Source organism: Agrilus planipennis, unplaced genomic scaffold, assembly GCF_000699045.2.
Source record: "Agrilus planipennis isolate EAB-ADULT unplaced genomic scaffold, Apla_2.0 scaffold5, whole genome shotgun sequence".
In the NCBI taxonomy this organism is placed as follows: domain Eukaryota; kingdom Metazoa; phylum Arthropoda; class Insecta; order Coleoptera; family Buprestidae; genus Agrilus; species Agrilus planipennis.
The window spans coordinates 2,466,712-2,485,213 of NW_020442468.1; the positions used below are offsets into that span (position 1 = coordinate 2,466,712).

The window sequence follows — 18,502 nt, forward strand, 5'->3', positions numbered from 1 at the left end:
CAATTTTTGTAGCAATATTTATGATAAATGTGAAACAGATGCTCTTAAATCTTCCGTCCAAAATATAGATTTGTATAAGAATTATTATAATATACATGCAAAAATACAGTTTTTCGTGTATGTACCTAAACAAATTATAGAGTTTAATAGTTATAATAATAATAAATAGTTTCTCAAGTAGTGTACGAGTATGTAATCTTACGATTAGTTTATAAGTTTTATAGAATTTGTATTAATAAATAATTAATTATTATTACATTCATATTGTGATTTAGAAAAGGAAGAAAATGCCTTCAAAATATTTCCGTCCATTGTAATTGCTTTAAGTGGACTCAAAAGTATTTTAAATAAAGGGTATCCAAATATAAAATGTACAAATTAACTTTCAATAAATTTAACTTTATTGGATTTGTATAATTAGTGAAACTGATGGTTAACATCAATTTGTGTGTAAAATCTTTTTATTAGAAGTGCGCCTTTTCTATCTACTAACATTGTTTAATTCAGTTTTGTAAAATGTTCCCACAACATTTCTGATGATTATTTATTATGTGTGTAATTGTTTTGTATTTCCAATTAATTTCTTGTTCTTTTCTAAAGCTAATAAGTATCCTAAATTAGACTTAAACTATTTAAGTCAAACAAATTACATTATAATATGTCTCTATCTTTCAGGAATACGAAATTTATGGGTTGTTATAGCTTTAGATGTCCAGTACCTTTTGTGAGACCTTTGAAAGTACTGTTTTATTGTAAAATCTCTTTAAAATTTGTCATCGTTGAATGGAAACTTCAAAGTATCATCAATATAATACAAAAATAATGTCTAGTCATTTGCTATACACGTTTTGCTCAAAGGTGTACTTATTATAGCAATATTTATAGGACTTTGTCAAATTTTTAAAATAAAACGACTTCAAAGTAGAACGGACTGTTTTCTTTCTGAAAATTTCAGCTTCTGCTCAATTTTTAAAACATAATTGATTTAAAATCCCATTTAATTCAAAATTATTATATTTAAGTACAATCCATCTATAAATTAATATAAGTCAATGGTAAAAACAGGCGAAATTCTACTTTAATACGAGTTCAATGAAAAATCATAGAGCTATGATAATAGGTTTGTAAGTTATCTATGAGGTTAACTGTCGCTTGTTAGCGTCAAAGTGTTAAGCTATGGTGTTAAGCGTTCCTTTTAATCAGCTTTAATTGAATGTTTACAAATGTAAGGACATTAATTAAACAATTTCCTTAAACCGTTATTATTACACTATCATTATGGTGGGTAGACCTCAGCCAAAAGGTAGTAATAAGTCAAAAGAAGCTGCAGATTCAATTGCAAGTGCAGGTGTGATACATGTTTTTACAGTGTTGTTGTAAGTATTTTACCTATTTAATTCCATTTTTCAGAACACAATTACTTAAAGAATAAGAATATGGAATTGGCTAAAGCTTTGGCACAATCGAAAAGTGATTTTACGCAAGTATTGGCAGAGCGAGACTATTTACAAAGGGAATTGCTGGGTGCAAATCTTCATATAAAAGTGTGACACTTGTGATTTTGTAAAGGAGTATTGTATATAATTGAATTTAATTTTAGAAACTTGAAAAATATATTGATATTATTGAGGATTCGACAAAGAATACATTCAACAAAATTGTTGGCTGTTCTAGTGACATTACAAAAGCTCTTCAGACAATTCATCTTGCAAAGAAAATTACAAAGAAATTAGAAAGTAATTTAAGTAAAATTATTTGATTCCTTCTGGTGAAATGTATATTAAAAAAGGACTTATTTTTACAGAAGATGTCAGTGATGCAAGTATCTTGCAAATGTCTATGGACCACAAAGTTGGCAAGGAAAGCTCTCCATCAATACATAATAACTCACCAAATTTGCAAACTCATCACAGCAAAACCCATGCTGTAAAGCCCATGGTGAGTGGACATGTAATCTTTAGACCCATCATCAGTTTAAGACGTGTGAATGAAGAAGAAATCGAGCGTTCAATGAACATAGGAGCTCAGCAACCTATACAACATGCCAGTACAAGTCTGGTCACTGAGGAGGCAGTAACAGAAGAAATAGAAGTATGTTGATGAAGCATATATAATGTAATTTTAATTGTTTTATGTTCATTGGTTTCCATTAGCAGCAGCAAAATACATCTTTTCGTTGTCGAAGTACAAGTTGTGCAAGTTCCCATCTATCCAGTGGAGAATTATCAGGTAAGTTCAATTGTTTTTGGTTGATTGCCATTTAAATACTTTGTTTATTTTTTCTGCTTCAGATGAAAATATTTCTGATGCAGGAGATGAAGAAGTACCAACCCATACAAATGAAACAGAAGGAGAAAGGGAAATTGATAATAAGTTAGTAGAAAAGTATGGCTCTTTATTTTGTGTCTTAATAATTAATTTTACAGTAGGCTAGAAACATTACAAGAAGAGGATGAAAGTGAGCCATTAACTAATTCAGAACATCAAAGTGAACGAAATTCTAAAGATATGATGATTGGATTGTTTACTGGGGTATAAAAAGCTTTTTATCCTTTAATGGTACAGTGTCATGTTAAGTTAATGTTTTAGGTAAAACTGTTTACTTACAATTCTGCTCAGAACGTTTCTCCGTGTAAGAAAAGATCAAATTTATCTTGTAATGGAGGCAACTCTTCCACTGAAGATAGTGAAGCAGGTACAGTACCGTTGGTAACAACAAATCGTGGCACTGGAGAACGGTAAATATATATTTGAAAATTGTTTGCAAAATATGAAAAATATATTTTTGTTACAATTAATGTTCAACGTTATTATTAAGATTCTTTAATTTTTTGCTTTTTTTCAGTGTTAATTATGCTAATTTTGGTTCATCGCCTAATTTAAGTTCTTATTCTGTTGAAAATGAAACCACTTTGTTATCAAGAATTAAATGTGATAGTTCTAGAACTGTCACAGAAAGTCTCTCTGAACCTTCTACTAGTGGGTTGCGGCTTCGTAGGTCTATACCTCAAAAAAACGACATGGCTCAGGTATTTTTTAGTTGCTTAACATATATTTGCTTAATAAAATTACCCCTTTTTTTATTTATTTACAATTAGGCCGAAAGTAAAAGAAATATTTCTACCATAATAAGTGGAACTAAGTCTTTTAAAACATTTGTTGCAAATGGTACTACGATGAATTCCCCTAATGTTTTGTTAGAAAATTTGGACGACAGTGAAATATTAAAAATACAGCAGTTGTCGGTGTAAGTATTTTATTTTAGTACATAAATTACCATATTCGTTTTATTAAAATGCATTCTTTTTGTTGTAGTTTAGGTCTTGAACCAAAATTTTTAAAAGATAATACGTAAGTTTTTTATACATCTCTAAAAAACGTCAGAAATGTTTACATTTTGTGTTATTTTCATTTGTATTAGATCAACACCTTTTACTCCAGTTGTTAGAATAAAGAGACGAATTGAAGAAGTTTCTTCATCATCTGATGTATCCCTGAATAAAACCCCAGGAACACCTCCTAGCACATCAACAGCCTTGATGGAAACCACGCCTCAAAGAAAGATATCCCATCAAAATATAAAATCCAGGTAATTTTTTTAGTTTTTCTTTTATCAGTTTAATTTTATAAAATTCAGTGAATTAAATTTTTATTTTAGTTTTCAAATTGTTTTTTTTTACTTTTTAGTAAGAATAAAAAACAAGTGATAATAGCAAATCCCAGAGTAATCTTAAAACGAATGAAGATGCCAAAAAGGAATTCAAGGAGTCCTTTAAAAACCCAAGGATCTAAAATTTCAAAGAGAACGTCTAGCCAGTCCAGTATAGAGTCAAATGATAGTGTTCCTAGTGAAAACAGAACACGTTTGACCAAGAGGTCAATTGACAGCACCCGCAGTGAAAAACGGTCAAGAGGGTCGAGGGAGCAAACACCCAAAAAGAGGCAAGCTTTTTTCTAATACCAATTTCTTTTGAATAAAAAAAACTTGTTACACATTAATTAAAAGGAAGAGACAATTATTGTCAGACTTATTCTTATTTATGCTTTTATTATAGAAAATCAAGTGCAAAACGACCAAAGAAAGGCGAAATTGAACTATTGAGTCCCCAAAGGTGAGCAATTTTAATTTATTTCTATTGATTTGACATTTTTTACGTCTACTGTTCACTTGGTATGCTAGTTATTTATTTAACAATTATTGTGTATTGTCTTAGATTGACTGATTCTCCAATAAGACCACGTAGGAGACTGCCAATAAAATCGTTCAAAGAGCCAAGTTTAGTGAGGTAAAGACAACATTTTTGTTTTCGATTCATTAAGACTAATTTTTCTTTTCAATTTAGGAAAATGAGAAGATCGAAGTAACACAACTCTATCTGCAAAAAAGATAATATACATTTGCAAATAATCATCTGCTATTTTGTAAGGTTTGTGTACATATTTGGAAATGCAAATCCAAAAATGCAGTCTGATAATTAATGCCTGTCTTATATTTGCTTTCCGTAACAAAATAATATAGGTAATTTTTTGCAAATGTAATGGTTTTATCAATTTTTGATCCTGATAGGGAAATCAGGTTCATCTCGAAGTTTATAAGAAATATTTATAACTGTATAGGAGCAGACTCCAAAGCTGATGTAAGTACATTATCATTAAATTGTAATTCAGAATTATCATTTTTTTTTTAATTTAATCATGTCTAATTTTATTTAATATCATTTTTGATTGGTGACATTAATTTACGTTTACATAAATATTTTATTGTAAAATAAAAATAAATTATGTTTTATATTATTTGTTTAATTAATTACGTATGTGTGACTTTCAAGTAAAAGAAAATCTACATTAATTTTAGTTTTTATTTTTAGATTTAATAACAACCCAAATTATTAACAAACTCACCCCTTTAATAGTTTTTCTAAAAAATGATATAAGTACATAGGTACCAATCATTTTCTTAACTTGACTTACCAAATTAACATGATTAACAAACAATAAATAACAATAACTGAATATAATTAACACAAAAATAAATTAATTTAGATTATCTTTCGACTTGGATTCTTTAATCCACGATGATACCATTTCTCCCATGTCCCTGGAATGTTTGAGTACGAAGGCATGTTCAAATCCCCTGCTGCAAATTTCTGCGTCAATGTCAGGAAAGTCGCGTTTGACGTTATCCCTAAAAGTCAGAGGGACCCATCCATCTGTTGTACTGTAATATAGCTTTATTTTCGACTTAAACTTCGAGAACACATTGTTATTCCTCTCTTTGATACCATCCATTTCCTGCCTTGCAAGATGAAACACCTGCTTTAGTATGTGGGGATGAACGAAGTCCACAAATGTCTTTTGATGCATTTTTGGGATTCCCCGAAAGTGCATGAAGAAATTGACTAAAGGAGACTGGAAAGAGGACGGCAAAATTTGGAAAACCCAAGCTAAGACGACGAGAACAGGGATGAAAGGGAACACATATTTTATGAACCTTCCATTAGGTGTGTCTCCTATGTATTCCACTGTGGGAAATAAGAAATAGTTCCCTAGTACTTTTTGACTTACTGTGGGAATTTTGAGAAGCTCAGTGATTATATATGCCCCTACAGAGTGGCCTATGAAGTAAACTCTTGCATTTTCAGGAACATATTTCTTCACAAACTCTTCCTGCAGGATGCAAGATAGTTGTAAGTACATTTTATTTTATTAATAAGTTCTATTTGAGTCACAGAGGTAATAGCTATGGCTAAGCATATATAACTGCCCTTAATGCTATGTATCATAAAAAAAAAGTAAAAAATAAGGGCAGATTATCCATGCTTATTTGATTATGGTTTTTAAGTAAGTAGGTACATAAATATAATTGGCAATTATTTTCTCTATTGTTTCAAAAATAATAAAATAGACAAATCAGTTGTGATTATCTTATCTTAAAAGATAATTGTTCTGTTATCAGCAATTGAACGATAAATTCCATTAAATTGAAAAATTTAGAGGGCTCTATATACATTACTAACTATACTATTGAGCCTATGATAGATTTTCTAACACATAAGCAATATTACATTATCAAATGAGTCTGCAGGCCAGAATTTTTAAAATATTTGAAACTTTTTTCACATACCTTATGCTCAATTTGATCATCTAGTCCATATAGTTTATCGTTGTTGTATTCATCACTGTCTGAATTTGTGTTCTTAACGACCTCATGACCTGCGTGACTTAAAATCCACACTGGACAATTTAATTCTTCATGAATTCTCTGAAGAAATACAGTATAAAATTTTGTAATCCCTGGATTTCCTGGAATGCAAATGATAATGTCTTCAGGCTCATTCGTTTCAGGGGGTTCTTCAATCCATCTGCCCCATGCCATCACTTTTGTAAGTGCCCCATTTACGTCTATAAACGCTTGACGCATTTTTTAATGTTTTATTTCATTTACGATTAATATAACACAGACGATAAGTCAAGAGCTACACTTTAACATGTTTCAAATACCCATCAATTAAAATTGAATTGTGATAGCAATTTGTTGCGGTCTTTCTCATAGATAAGGTCTTTCTACAACAATACACAAGCACACAGGACAAAGTTTTACAAACATTGAAGAGGCATACCCTGTTCATCTTAATGTAACTACTTATTGCTGTATTTTTTTCAGGCATGCATCACCAAAACTTACTGTACAGCCCTTGTATTTCGAGTCGACAGTTATTGATGAGCTTTCTAGTAGCGCGCCCTCTCAAGGTAAGTAGCAGAAGTCTAAATTAAATTTTTATCGTTTTCAACACATTGGTAGATTTGAAAAACTTATTGTGACAAAATTCTAATAGAGGGCGCAATAATTATTTAATTAGCAATAATTTCAAAAATTGTAAATTTCAAGTTATTACTGCTAGAAATACCTTGATTACAATATGATAATCAAATTTTACTAAATAGCTGTTGATATGTGAAAAAGACACGAATTATTAAAGAAAAACATATTTATTATTTTACTTTAAAAGAATNTTTTATTTTTTAATTTTTAATCCTTTATTCTTTATTATAAGCTGATTTAAAATAAGTTAATAAGAAAGTTTCTTTGTCTATTTAATTATCTGTTTATAAAAATAGCATTACATTTTACTTATTTTGTGTAAATTTGAAGGAATAGGGTAAAAACTTCCATTTTAAAAAATGCCCTTTTCTTTAGCTATTTCAGTAACAGTTTACGACTGAGATTTTCAAAAATTGTTAAAGCTTCCCATAAAGCTTTACATTTTACTTATTTTCTCTAAAGCTGAAGGAAACTGGTTGATAATTGCATCTGAAAAACTTTTCTTTCATTATAAAATTGTGTAAAATTGAAAATTTAACAACTTACAGCGGATATTTTCAGAAATTGTCAACAGATCTTAGAAAGAATTCCATTTTACATCTTTCCTGTTAATTTGACAAGAATTAGCTACGTACTTTGCCTGCAAAGAACATAGTTTATTGCAACTTCATAAAACCAAAAATTGAGTGGCTCACAATTGTAGTTTTTAAAATTTGTTGTACTATGACATGAATAAAGCATTCATTTCACATATTTCTTATAATTATAAAACAGTTTTGTTAATAATTACAACTAACTCATTGGTATTTCACTTACTTGCTAAATTTACTGCAGGTAGTACGTATTTGATCAACATTTATATCTGCAGGTCTTCTTAATACTTAAACCTTTATTAAACTATTTAAAGTCACTTAAGGGCACTATTGTACTTGAGTTAAGAGAGAGAATGATCTGAAAGATGGTCTAAAATGATGATCGTTTGGGAGATATTGTTGAATCTCCTGCAACATTAACAATACATCAAAACTTTTTAAAAGCACTTAGAACCAATACATTACTGACATTATTTTGCATTTACATTTCATATCAATAAATACACCAATGTTTAGAAGCACCACGCTGTAACAGAAGGTTTAGTACCGTTAGATTAAGATATGTACCATGGACTGCAGAATTCATTTTACATCCTGTCATAAAGCTATTATTTGTATCTTGTTCTCTGTACATGTCCCTCTGAGACTCTAATAGCTGCTTTTTACCATCTTCATTGTGATAAAACAGACTGGTTACGCCATGCAAATGACAGTCTTCAGGTATGGCTTCTTACATAGTATTATTTTAAATCACCTAGAACACCTATGTCTAGTAAACTACGACTGATGATCTTGATTTATTGTATTTATGTAAGAAAATAGACTTACTTTGACGGTAAACATTCGATGAAATTCGTGCACATTTTGTTGTGGGGTTGATGGCTCCTAACTAAAAAAAGTAAATACTTTTAACTTTACAAAAACATTGCAAATATCACTAAAATAGGGGTGCTTCATTAATTACCTTTTAAAATATTGACAACTTACAATTAATAAGAAAAAACAATTAATTTTGACGGTCAACGTCAAACCAAAACAAAACCTCAAATCTAGAAATCAGCTGTTAAGTCGGCTTCGATAATTCCTCAAACTTAAAACAAATTAAATTTAATTAATTTACTTTAAATTTTGTTATAAAAGGGTAGTAATAAATTATGTTCATTGAGTTTTGTCAACAGTATTTGAGTTAAACTATTATTTATAATTTTTTTTCTGTCCTGATCAGTTGAAAAATTGAAAAACATGTTTCCGATCATCAAATGGAACGCACCTTTAAAATTTTCATTTTCGAGCCAAAAAATAATAATAACACTAAGTATCAGGAGCACAGGAATCTTACCCTACGCAACTTATGCTATCCTAATACAAAATCTGAAATTTTCGAAGTTCACGCTAGTTTTTAATTTCTGGCGCGCCTCCACCATTTTTGAACGATTAATTTTTATTTTACGAATGGTGCCTGGCGCCTTCACCATTTTTAAAAATATTTAATAATATAATTTATAACATAATCAATTACTTTTTCACCAATAACCCGGCGCCTTCACCATTTTTTAAAATAATTGGTAATAATAATTTGTAACTTAAAATTTTTTTTGCTAATGACCCGGCGCCTTCACCGTTTTTTTAACAAAGTTTTAATCAATAAATTTGTAGATTGAAATATTATTTTTAATATTAAATGTAAATTATAACTCATTGATGTATTTTATTAAAACCAAAAGTCAAGGTCATATATTTATGTACTTACCATTATTTCACTTGGATAATGTAAACTTTTCACAGTCACTCACTTAATAGTTTTGGTATATATACTCTCAATAAATATATATATTTGTATTATTTTTTCCTTAAAAATTAAAAGTTTTTCATTTGAATTCTTATTTTAATAGCAGTAAAAATGACATTGATCAGTGAATAATTGAGTTATAATTAAAATTGTCGAATATGTACTATCAAGTTGTTTATTGTTATTTTTGTTATTAAGGTAGATTATTGTAAATTAATCAAAGTATTCAAAATAGAAGTTCTGCTACTTTTAGTACAATCTTTTTTACTGTATTTTGGATATTCGTTTTTAATAAATTATTTTTCCAAAGTTAACGACAATTATACAAATTTGTAGTTTATTACTAGGCACTTGTTGGATAAATATAATGTTAATAAACATTAAATAAAACATAAAAATTAAAAACAAATTGTTTTATTTGTATCACATAGGCATTGAATGACATTTTTATTGATAAATTTACAAAGATATATTTGAAACGTAAGTAATTACAAAAACTATTTGTGAATTTATAATTTTTTCTTCGCATTTAGAACATTTTCGCTTTACATTTCGGAAAAATACAAACTTGGAGCTCAAACTGTTATAAAATAATTCTCCAAAGCAACATTTCTATTTTTTTTTTGTTTGTTTTAGTATATACAGGGTGAGTTCTTATATACACATACAGAGTGTCACAGTATAAACTGCGTAAAGTAAGTTTAGAACAACAAAATAGATTAAATTAACGATAATAATTACCTATCCAATAAAGTTTAATTCATTTGTTCGACAATTGATATTTGAAACATTTAAAAAATGACCATGTCTTTATAGTTAAGTGAAAACAAACGTCTGTGAAAGAAAAGTTATAAAACATTAAAGGCTGTTTAGTGATTAGGTACTCTATGTTTTTGAAATAATTGACTTTCATTAAAAATAAATAGAGGTAATTCTGAGAAATACAATTTTAAAGTAAACAATGAATTAACTAGATATCTGAAGTAGAATTAATTAAGTCGAAATAAATAAATAAAACTTTATTACCCTGATTATTATTGCATTAATATAAATTGAAAGACAATAAAGACAGAAATGAAATTTAAAGGACAATGTTAAAAGATGGCACATTTACTTATGTAGGTACCTACCTATACAAATAAAACTGAAAAAAAAATATTACTTACTTGCTGTTTGGGAGAATGTAATCTATTAACTCTTGAGCTTGTCTTCGTAAACGAAATTCCTATGTCGGATACTAACTATAGTATCTACAGTATATAACAATAAAAAATTTCGTTAGTCCACACCACGGAAGAGGGGATCTTCATTGGAAGATGGTCTTCCTTCTTCTTCCAGTCCCATTGTCAAAAAGTACATTAAAATCTTTTATTGTGCATTTGTTTTTTCAGTCCTTGTGGAGCGTTTTCATAAGAGTTCGAAAAAGTGGGGGGTTCTTCTTTACATTTTATTTATACAACACTATAACATCTAAAACCACTACTAGTCGTCATCATCGTCATCGTCACTACAGCAGTATCTGCAGCATTTCCGGTAAATGCAGACACACAAAAAACATAACACCAAAACGGTCCCAACCCCCGCCAGGGCTATGTAAAGCCAGTTGATGTCATTGTGAGTCTCTTGAACACATAACTCATCTGATTCGTCACTGAGAAAGGAACTCCCTGAAACAAAACATATATTTGATCAGTTGAACAATTATAATGGGACAATTTTTATTACCTTCAATGTTCGATACGTTAGGGCAGTTAACAACCCCGTTGCAAACCAATCTTGCAGGTATGCAGAGTCCTGCGTCTCCAGGACACGTAAATTCACAGCCTTCGATGATTTCTGCAGCAGATCCTGCCTCAGTTAACCGAGACGTTTTCAAGGATCCATCAGTGTTCCTTGGGAGATGAAAGAGTTCGGTCCAGGCGATTTTGAAGGCAGCACGCGTTGGAGAAGTCCTTCCAACAAACTGGACAGTAATGGCTGGTTCAGCACCATCTGGGCTCAGTTGGGCTGCAGAAAGAATCGGCAATTCCTTCGCTAGAGATACGTTCTCGCCACAAACGGATAGAAATGATTCCGCCTTGTCCTTCAGGAATATGTCAACGATCCCATCGTCACAGGATTTAGACGCAAACTTGACCCTGTCAAAGTGGATCCACAAATCCCTGTCTCTGTTCACCTTGATCTCCCAGATGCAACGGATGGATTTTGGAGGTTCCACGTACCCTATGGCTTCGTAGAAGGGATAGTGGATGTCCCCATCGGTGGTCGGTTGAATCAAGGATGGACCACACAAGGGACCATGCACAAATTCGTACGTGGCTTCGAAAAGGGCAGCGTTGTGCTTGAAATAGCTCAGGGCAGAATGGGCACTGTCCACGATGAGCTGCAGGTTGAGTTGCTCCCCTTTGGAGATGATTTGGGTAGGTCTGGTGTGGCGATTACAGATGCATGTCACTTCACCCATTTGGGCTGCTTTTGTTAGGGTTATGGCAGGGTGCGAACTGTTGACGCCAGCTGGCAGAGGTTCCCAAACGACCAGCTTATCGATGCGGTCTTCTAAACAGTTGGTACAAGGTCCAGGATTGTAGGGATGATCCTGTATTTATAAAATAAATGGTGTAAATGAAGAAGTTAAAAGGTAAATCGATGAAGTTTTCAGTGTTACGTATTTGTCTGTCCACCTAGGGTTGACGCAAACATTCTTATAACTCTGATAGTAAAATTAAAGGAAAAAGGGGATGACTTACTTTGAAATGTATGCGATTAATGGTAAGAATGACTCTTGCATAGAGCCGTTTGTCTGTGACAAATCGGTAAAGGCACTGCACGTCTTCGCTATTAGGCGGTTGCTTGTATACGAGGGTGTTGAGAGGTGATCGCAGCCATCCCTTTGTGGTCTTCCACGAAGCAAATACTTCGTCACAGGGCTTCCCAGGGACGGGCTCTCCCAGCTTTGTGTTGTTGAAGAAGTCGTAGTGGGCCCAGTAATAAAGCGAAGATCTGAAATAGTTTAGCTGTAAAGGAAAAAAAATAAATGGAAATGGCGATTATTATTTACCCGCTGTAACTTCCTGTTTTGCTTTCGAACCTAACAAAAAGGGCATTGCCGGATGACACGAAGTCGTGTTTTTCCATCGGCTTGGAAAATGTGTCGCAGAACGTTTTAATAATTTTGGCATCGTTTGGCCACGAAGCGTCGTATAAAGTAAGTGACTCGCCGCAGTCTCCGTCTATTGGTTTTATCGGCGATTCTATTCTATTTATTCGAAAACTGCAAAAGAAAAATAAAACCTCGTTCCATTTTGTATCAAATTTATCGATTACGTATTAATTACAATTACCTTGGAAAATACAGTCTCACAATTTCTCCTTCTTCCCCCTGCATGAGGTAAGTACAGCTCGTGTGGGGGGGATACCAATGCGCTACGGATAAAAAAATCCCCTCAGAATCTCCCGAAGCCCGAAGGCTCTCCGAGGACAATAACCAATCGCACGTCCCGTTTCTGCTTCCGGCAGTGTCGACATGTCCAGGCCAATTTCCAACATTAAAATGGAATCCGGTGTTCAACAGGGGCCCTTCAAAATTTAACAGGCATTACATGGAATTACAATAACATACTTTCGACAATACTGATTGATGATTTATTAATTTACCTACCTGCAGGCGATGAGACGAATTCTACGAATAAATCTTGCGAAGTTCCTATTATGGAATAAGGGAATTTTCCCATTCCGCAAAACGTCCCGATCACAGGGCTGAATTCGTTCTTGCCATCGTAAATTTTAATATAATCGTACGGACAATTTTCTTGGCCTGAAATATCAGAGACGAAGAATTATTACTTTTGGTATACATACCCTCTGTCCAATAAATATGAGAACTGAGCTTCTAAGTTTGGGTTAAAGTGATATATATGATACTGATTGCACTATGGGAGGAAGATCTCCTGAAGCGTTAGTGACTTCTAAATCGTAAAAATGCAGCTAGAGGATCGATTTTCCTTTTGTGGTACAATTTTTAATCTTTGAAGTGTATACAGATCAGGATGATCTTCAATCTTTTGTGTTGATAAAGTTGAACGTGTGCGGTAACTAATTTTTTGTGAAACTTGATGAAATTTTGAAGGCTGTTTATGGAGACAACGCATTCAAAAAAACAGCCCCTGTGAAGTAGATTATGACCAGGATGATCCTCAATCTTTTGTGTTGATAAAGTTTAACGTGTGTGGTAACTAATTTTTGGTGAAACTTGATGAAATATTGAGGGCTGTTTATGGAGACAACGCATTAAAGAAAACAGCCCCTTTGAAGTGGATTATGATCAGGATGATCCTCAATCTCTTGTGTTGATAAAGTTGAACGTGTGCGGTAACAAATTTTTGGTGAAACTTGATGAAATATTGAGGGCTATTTATGGAGACAACGCATTAATGAAAACAGTCCTTTCGAAGTAGATGGAGACCAGGATGATTCTCATCTTTTGTGTTGATAAAGTTGAATGTGTGCGGTCTCTTGTGATTTCCAGTCGCCGATTTCTTTTCCGCATGATTGTTGATTAACTAAATTTGGGACTTCTGAGTAGAATTAGGGATGCTCTGGGCAATGGAAAGGGAAACAGACAGGTCCATTGACAAAAACGGTGATATTTTAAAGCGAACCACAAAATGTAGCATTCTATAGATGGCGTTTATTACGTTTTTGCAGTAATTTGGGACAAGGTTGATACAAATTTTGAAAAATGAAGTTCTTATTATTGGATCTCAGTTAGCTATTTATTGGATAGATTACGTTTCTACATACATGAATTCAAACGTTTCACGCTTCAAAAGAACTCGATTGAATACTACAAATAAAAAAAGATAATTTTGGTGTTTCTGAAGTACACTGAACTCGATTTTGTTAACGGTACGTAACAGAATTTACTACGAGAGCCGCCCCTGTCGACAATGTACTTATTTTATTTATACTTTGCATTAGCGTTCGATGAGCATCCCCTTTGTTCCCTAGGGACAAATTCAACGCTTCGAAGCGATTACGTGTAATGTACTTTCTTTTCTCTTACCGTCCCCCCACATCCCTTTATTCATGGAAACCTTGCATAATTGATGGGCAACATTAAAATTACGAAAGTGGCTACAGAATTAAGTATAAGCAAAGTGGAGTTTTTCGGTGGAATTATTACTTTTATCCATTAAGTTGAAGCACGCAAAATAGTCTTTATTTATTATTCAGGGACAGTATTAGACTAAATGCCATCACCATTGTTTTCTTTTTTGTTCTTCGTTTTTTTCTACCACTTGTAGGAATTTGAGTAGTTAATGGATGAACTTATTTTTATTATGCATCAAAGGATAAAAAGAACAACGTTATCCATATTTGAAGGGAAACTTCTTTACGCACGGTAGAGTAAGTTCGTTTCATGAGAGTTCGTATGTAACGAAATCATGCAACGGATGTCCTCCTTCTACTCGGCCACGTAGTCGAGTTGGTAGTGGGGATCGCTTGAGCCGCGAGCGCGCTTCAATACAACGTTTGTTACAGGCAACTCCGGCATGTATAGGTAGTGTAAAATTTAAATTCATAGTGTACAAATAATACCATTAAACCAATTCCTTAACCCCTATCCCGGTATGTTTGTGTGTTTGAATAAGTTTCACTTCAGTAGCGTGTTGTACAATTACACGTTGTATTTTTTTTTTTTATTACAAAGGTTCTCATGATAATCTTCAGCTATCACCAAGCAAACTGAGTGAAAATTTAGAAAGAACACTGTTTTGATCACTAATACTACTCATTGAACTGGTATGTTTATTTTTTTTTTTAAGTAAACGAGCAGGGGGACAGACAAAGCTGAATTATATATGGTACTCCAAAATTATCCCTTCTCATTTGGGGATCAATGTGAAGTAAAGAAAAAAGCTGCGAAATTTTAGATAATTTAGATAAACTGAATTTAATTTGTTAATTCTTGTCATAGACGTCTTTACATTTTGACGTAGTTATGGATCGACTCATGGGTGTACATTAAGAGTGTAATTTTTATGGTGTTATTGTAAATGTTAATTACAACGACAGAGTAAATTAAGTCAAAGTTCGATCAAAAGTATTAAACGATGTTGGTTGCTGTAAGAATGTAGTAGGTATTAGAAATTCCATTGTTTCCGGTTGGCAAATAAAGTACACATGGAAGGGGAAGATAGGAAGGAAAAGATAGGTGGACAGTAGCAATTTCCACTATGTCACAATATTACAGTTAAGCTAACTTACCGGACGATATCGGCCTCATGGGACAAGTCATGATATTTTCGCATCGTTGCCCGTCAATATTGAACTCCTCGTTCTCAATGTAGAGCTTGATAAAGGGGAGACGGGTGTTCAGGTAATACCGACAATGCAGGTTCCTCGGGTAAACCCCGGGATAAGCCGGGCTTTGGACGTAGCACGTTTGAAGGCGACAGTCGCGGAATATCCTCTCGCAATACGACCTAGAATTACGGTGACAGTGTAATGAGTAAAGTCACAACATATAGACCTGGAAACTGGCATGAAATAATGTCTGACAAGCTAGCACATCCGCATCACAAAATCGAAAAACAATTCACCTGAGTATTTGGTGCATTTTTAGTGATATTTTAGTGCTGTAATTAAAATTTTAATGCTGCATTCCTTATACGAAAATTATTGACTAAGGGGGTACATCCACTTCAAAATTTCTTAGTATTTCTGCAAGCACTGCTACCAACCTGCGTAATTTTATCCCATATGGTGAAGAATTATAGTTCCTTCCCTCAAGCGTTTAGGTATCATACTCTTACCGAAAAATGTTTAGAATAAACCAATAAGTTTGAGAAGTATTGCTAGTATTGTAGGAAGATTTCTTGTCATTGCAAACAAAATTATTACAGTCATTGAAATTTTCTGGTTTTCACCAAATTGGTTTTCAGTAATAATGCAAGCGAGAACTTATTACATTCCAGGATGGGGCTATCTTCTTCCACTTTAGTACTTTTTGGCATAGGAATAGGACGAGAATTACAATGATTTTAACGATAGTTTTGTTTGGAGTGTTAAGAAATCTTACTGTACCGTTAATAGTTTTCAAACCTATTGACTTCTTTTAATCATTTTTCGGTGGCAGTTGGATTCTCAAAAGAAGAAAGCATAATTTTACATCTCAGATGCACTATAATTATGTAAGTTAATAATACCGAGTTCTTCCAGAAACACTTAAAAAGCCTTAAATTATAGGGTTCTTACTTTTAGAAATAAATTCGTTTACTAAAACACTATAGACGAATCGTGACGATACCGTGGATAGAGAAGATAGAATGGAAGTCAACAAGAAATAGGCGAGATAGGTTGGAAGGATACCTTTCCAGGCATGAAGATCTAGTTAGAGACATATTAGAGGCAGAAACAGGAGTTAGGAGGGGTAGAGGTAGACCCAGATTAGATTACTGTTAATAAATAGTTAAGGATGTGGGATGTTCTAGTGTCAGGAAATTGCGAAGATTAGCTCAGAATAGGAAAAAGGGGAGGTGTGTGTCCAATCAGTCTAGGGACTGACGACCTTATGATGATGACTAAGACATTTTGGCATCAGTGTGCTACCTACCAGAAAGTTAACTCAGAATTAATTTGAACGCTATGAAAGTAGGAGCAGACTCCATTGGAGTACTACTGCAATTTTCAATTTATAGACGCCGTTTGTTGAGAGTTAAATTGCTCAATTTTATCTACGTATAGTCGTTACAATTTTGTCTTGCCGTTTTCTAAAGTAATTGAGAGTTACTCTTATCATTTCATGTGAACCGTGTAGGAGTATGTTATCTAGTGTATGTAGACTAATATATTCTCTCCACCAGGAGCCGAATGCACTTGAGGAATATATAAAACGTAGCAATTTAATAATACCATTCTACATGTTTAAGAGGAATGTCTCGCAGAGAGGATGTCAGATAACCCTCGGTTATGTAGATACAAGGATATACTTGAAAATGTCTCCAGTTGAGGGGGAAAAACTCAAAAGACCAAGCCGTTATTGCCGCAGTCGATTGTTTTGCCTTTTTAATCAAAACCCGATGTACGGAATATAAACTTAAAAGATAATGGAGCCGAGGGGATGCAAAAACCGTCTACGCAAGATTATTTCGTTTTTCTTTCATTAAAATCACTGTCTACTGTCATCTTTCCACCCCATTTTTGAAAATAATTAAGCGACAGTTCGTTCACGCACCCTTATTAAGAAGACGAAGCGGTTAGAGCTACAGCATCTGCTGTATTTATTTAACGAAAGGAAAAAATTAAATTGAGGGGATAGGTAACGTGTGGTAAAGGAACAGTTTTTTATTTAAAAATTTACGGGGTACACGTTTAGCTTACTTTGTAGTGTAACGGATTGCCAAACGTAATGTTACAGGATCGATTCCCGCCCGTGACGAATAAAAAAAAACCGAAGACTTCAATCCCAATACTCTATAAAATAAATACTAATCAAAATACATCTTCAGTCGCTTTGTGCTATTAAGTGGGTTTAAAGTATATTAGACCTAAGATATGGTGGAGGAGAGTGAAAAGGGTTCAACTAGCTGACGCAAAAGCATAACCAATAACATTAAGATACAACCCTAGCTCCTATTATAATAGATGTAAAAAAGAAAAAAAATAAGTATCTAACAAATTCTAAAAGTATAAGTAAAACAGGAGTAATTTCTCAACAAATATTAATTCGTACCTACTGTTGTGAATTTAGTGAACGGACTTGGTAACATACCCTTGAACAACTTCTCCCCTTCTGTTGGGATAAAGTTCAGGATGTTGTCCGTACCGCAGGTAGACAACAAGCTGCTGTTCGGCCTTCGTGTCGAAACTGAAGTAAGTTTGGTCGGTAAAATTGTCCACGTGAAACACGATTTTGACAAAGGACGTTTCAGACATAAAAGTCTGCGGCTGTTCCGTCTCACCGCAGAACATGCCGGGCTCTTTGCGATTGGAAACGTCCGTCTTCGCATTTCCATCTACTATCTGAAAACAAAGAGAATTCGATAAGCCAAAGAGTTTTATTTTCAGTTTCTTAATGAAACCATTTATCAATAACTGTTGCGACTCAAAAATTAAAGGATGGATGAGGTGTTGCGTATTTAACAAAAAATATGGCGTCGCTTGTAATATAAAACAAAAAAAAGGAAACTTACATCTAAAGCTATGAGAGACGTGTGTGGGAACAGTTAAAAGAAAGACATTAAAATTTGGTGTTTCCCACAATGCAAAGAAGAATATTGTGAATGACGAAATAGT

The 18,502-nt window shown here is 33.1% G+C and overlaps 3 protein-coding genes and 1 long non-coding RNA gene across 17 annotated transcripts in view; 1 reads left to right on the forward strand and 3 right to left on the reverse strand.

Annotated features, from left to right (window-relative positions):
• Nucleotides 1-1,158: 1,158 nt before the first annotated feature.
• On the forward strand, nucleotides 1,159-4,673 carry LOC108734990. Of its 4 annotated transcripts, none has more exons than XM_018466773.1 (16): nucleotides 1,159-1,348; nucleotides 1,411-1,544; nucleotides 1,601-1,745; nucleotides 1,805-2,091; nucleotides 2,154-2,229; nucleotides 2,292-2,373; nucleotides 2,427-2,532; nucleotides 2,590-2,738; nucleotides 2,846-3,029; nucleotides 3,099-3,247; nucleotides 3,316-3,351; nucleotides 3,422-3,589; nucleotides 3,688-3,942; nucleotides 4,056-4,112; nucleotides 4,215-4,286; nucleotides 4,344-4,673. In XM_018466773.1, the coding sequence occupies exons 1-16, from the start codon at nucleotides 1,279-1,281 to the stop codon at nucleotides 4,363-4,365; spliced, it is 1,992 nt and encodes a 663-aa protein (XP_018322275.1). In that variant the 5' UTR covers nucleotides 1,159-1,278; the 3' UTR covers nucleotides 4,366-4,673. The 4 variants fall into 4 exon arrangements, with proteins under 4 accessions (XP_018322275.1, XP_018322289.1, XP_018322282.1 ...); XM_018466787.1 differs by having other exon boundaries at nucleotides 2,430-2,532; XM_018466780.1 differs by having other exon boundaries at nucleotides 2,157-2,229.
• Nucleotides 4,674-4,845: 172 nt separating this feature from the next.
• LOC108736743 (lipid droplet-associated hydrolase) lies at nucleotides 4,846-6,671 on the reverse strand. Its single transcript, XM_018469297.1, has 2 exons — nucleotides 6,125-6,671; nucleotides 4,846-5,667 (listed from the first exon to the last, which is right to left on the reverse strand). Exons 1-2 carry the CDS (start codon nucleotides 6,419-6,421, stop codon nucleotides 5,035-5,037), a joined length of 930 nt encoding a protein of 309 aa, XP_018324799.1. The 5' UTR covers nucleotides 6,422-6,671; the 3' UTR covers nucleotides 4,846-5,034.
• Nucleotides 6,672-7,078: 407 nt separating this feature from the next.
• Nucleotides 7,079-8,470, reverse strand: LOC108736751. Of its 6 annotated transcripts, none has more exons than XR_003232507.1 (6): nucleotides 8,381-8,470; nucleotides 8,245-8,305; nucleotides 7,984-8,170; nucleotides 7,640-7,824; nucleotides 7,370-7,463; nucleotides 7,079-7,320 (listed from the first exon to the last, which is right to left on the reverse strand). It is a non-coding gene; the product is annotated as an uncharacterized LOC108736751 (long non-coding RNA). The 6 variants fall into 6 exon arrangements; XR_003232508.1 differs by having other exon boundaries at nucleotides 7,902-8,170; XR_003232505.1 differs by having other exon boundaries at nucleotides 7,886-8,170.
• A 1,171-nt stretch (nucleotides 8,471-9,641) lies between these two features.
• LOC108735721 (cubilin) overlaps nucleotides 9,642-18,502 on the reverse strand; it is a 230,979-nt gene continuing 222,118 nt past the window's right edge. For all 6 annotated transcript variants that reach the window (XM_018467862.2, XM_018467852.2, XM_018467834.2 and 3 more), the window contains 8 exons: nucleotides 17,979-18,229; nucleotides 15,473-15,690; nucleotides 12,864-13,019; nucleotides 12,547-12,781; nucleotides 12,264-12,476; nucleotides 11,953-12,205; nucleotides 10,931-11,801; nucleotides 9,642-10,872 (listed from right to left, as the gene is read on the reverse strand). In XM_018467862.2, the coding sequence (XP_018323364.1) occupies nucleotides 10,688-10,872; nucleotides 10,931-11,801; nucleotides 11,953-12,205; nucleotides 12,264-12,476; nucleotides 12,547-12,781; nucleotides 12,864-13,019; nucleotides 15,473-15,690; nucleotides 17,979-18,229 (2,382 nt within the window). In that variant the 3' untranslated portion in view covers nucleotides 9,642-10,687. The remainder of the gene's footprint in view (nucleotides 10,873-10,930; nucleotides 11,802-11,952; nucleotides 12,206-12,263; nucleotides 12,477-12,546; nucleotides 12,782-12,863; nucleotides 13,020-15,472; nucleotides 15,691-17,978; nucleotides 18,230-18,502) is intronic.

Excerpts from the sequence above, each read along its gene's own strand:
- LOC108734990 (XM_018466773.1), top strand. The coding sequence starts at position 1,279 with ATGGTGGGTAGACCTCAGCCAAAAGGTAGTAATAAGTCAAAAGAAGCT. Across the intron at positions 2,230-2,291 it reads ATCCAGTGGAGAATTATCAG|ATGAAAATATTTCTGATGCA; the intron begins GTAAGTTCAATT and ends TTTCTGCTTCAG. Across the intron at positions 4,287-4,343 it reads AAAGAGCCAAGTTTAGTGAG|GAAAATGAGAAGATCGAAGT; the intron begins GTAAAGACAACA and ends TTTTCAATTTAG.
- LOC108736743 (XM_018469297.1), bottom strand. The coding sequence starts at position 6,421 with ATGCGTCAAGCGTTTATAGACGTAAATGGGGCACTTACAAAAGTGATG. Across the intron at positions 5,668-6,124 it reads ATGATCAAATTGAGCATAAG|GAAGAGTTTGTGAAGAAATA; the intron begins GTATGTGAAAAA and ends TGCATCCTGCAG.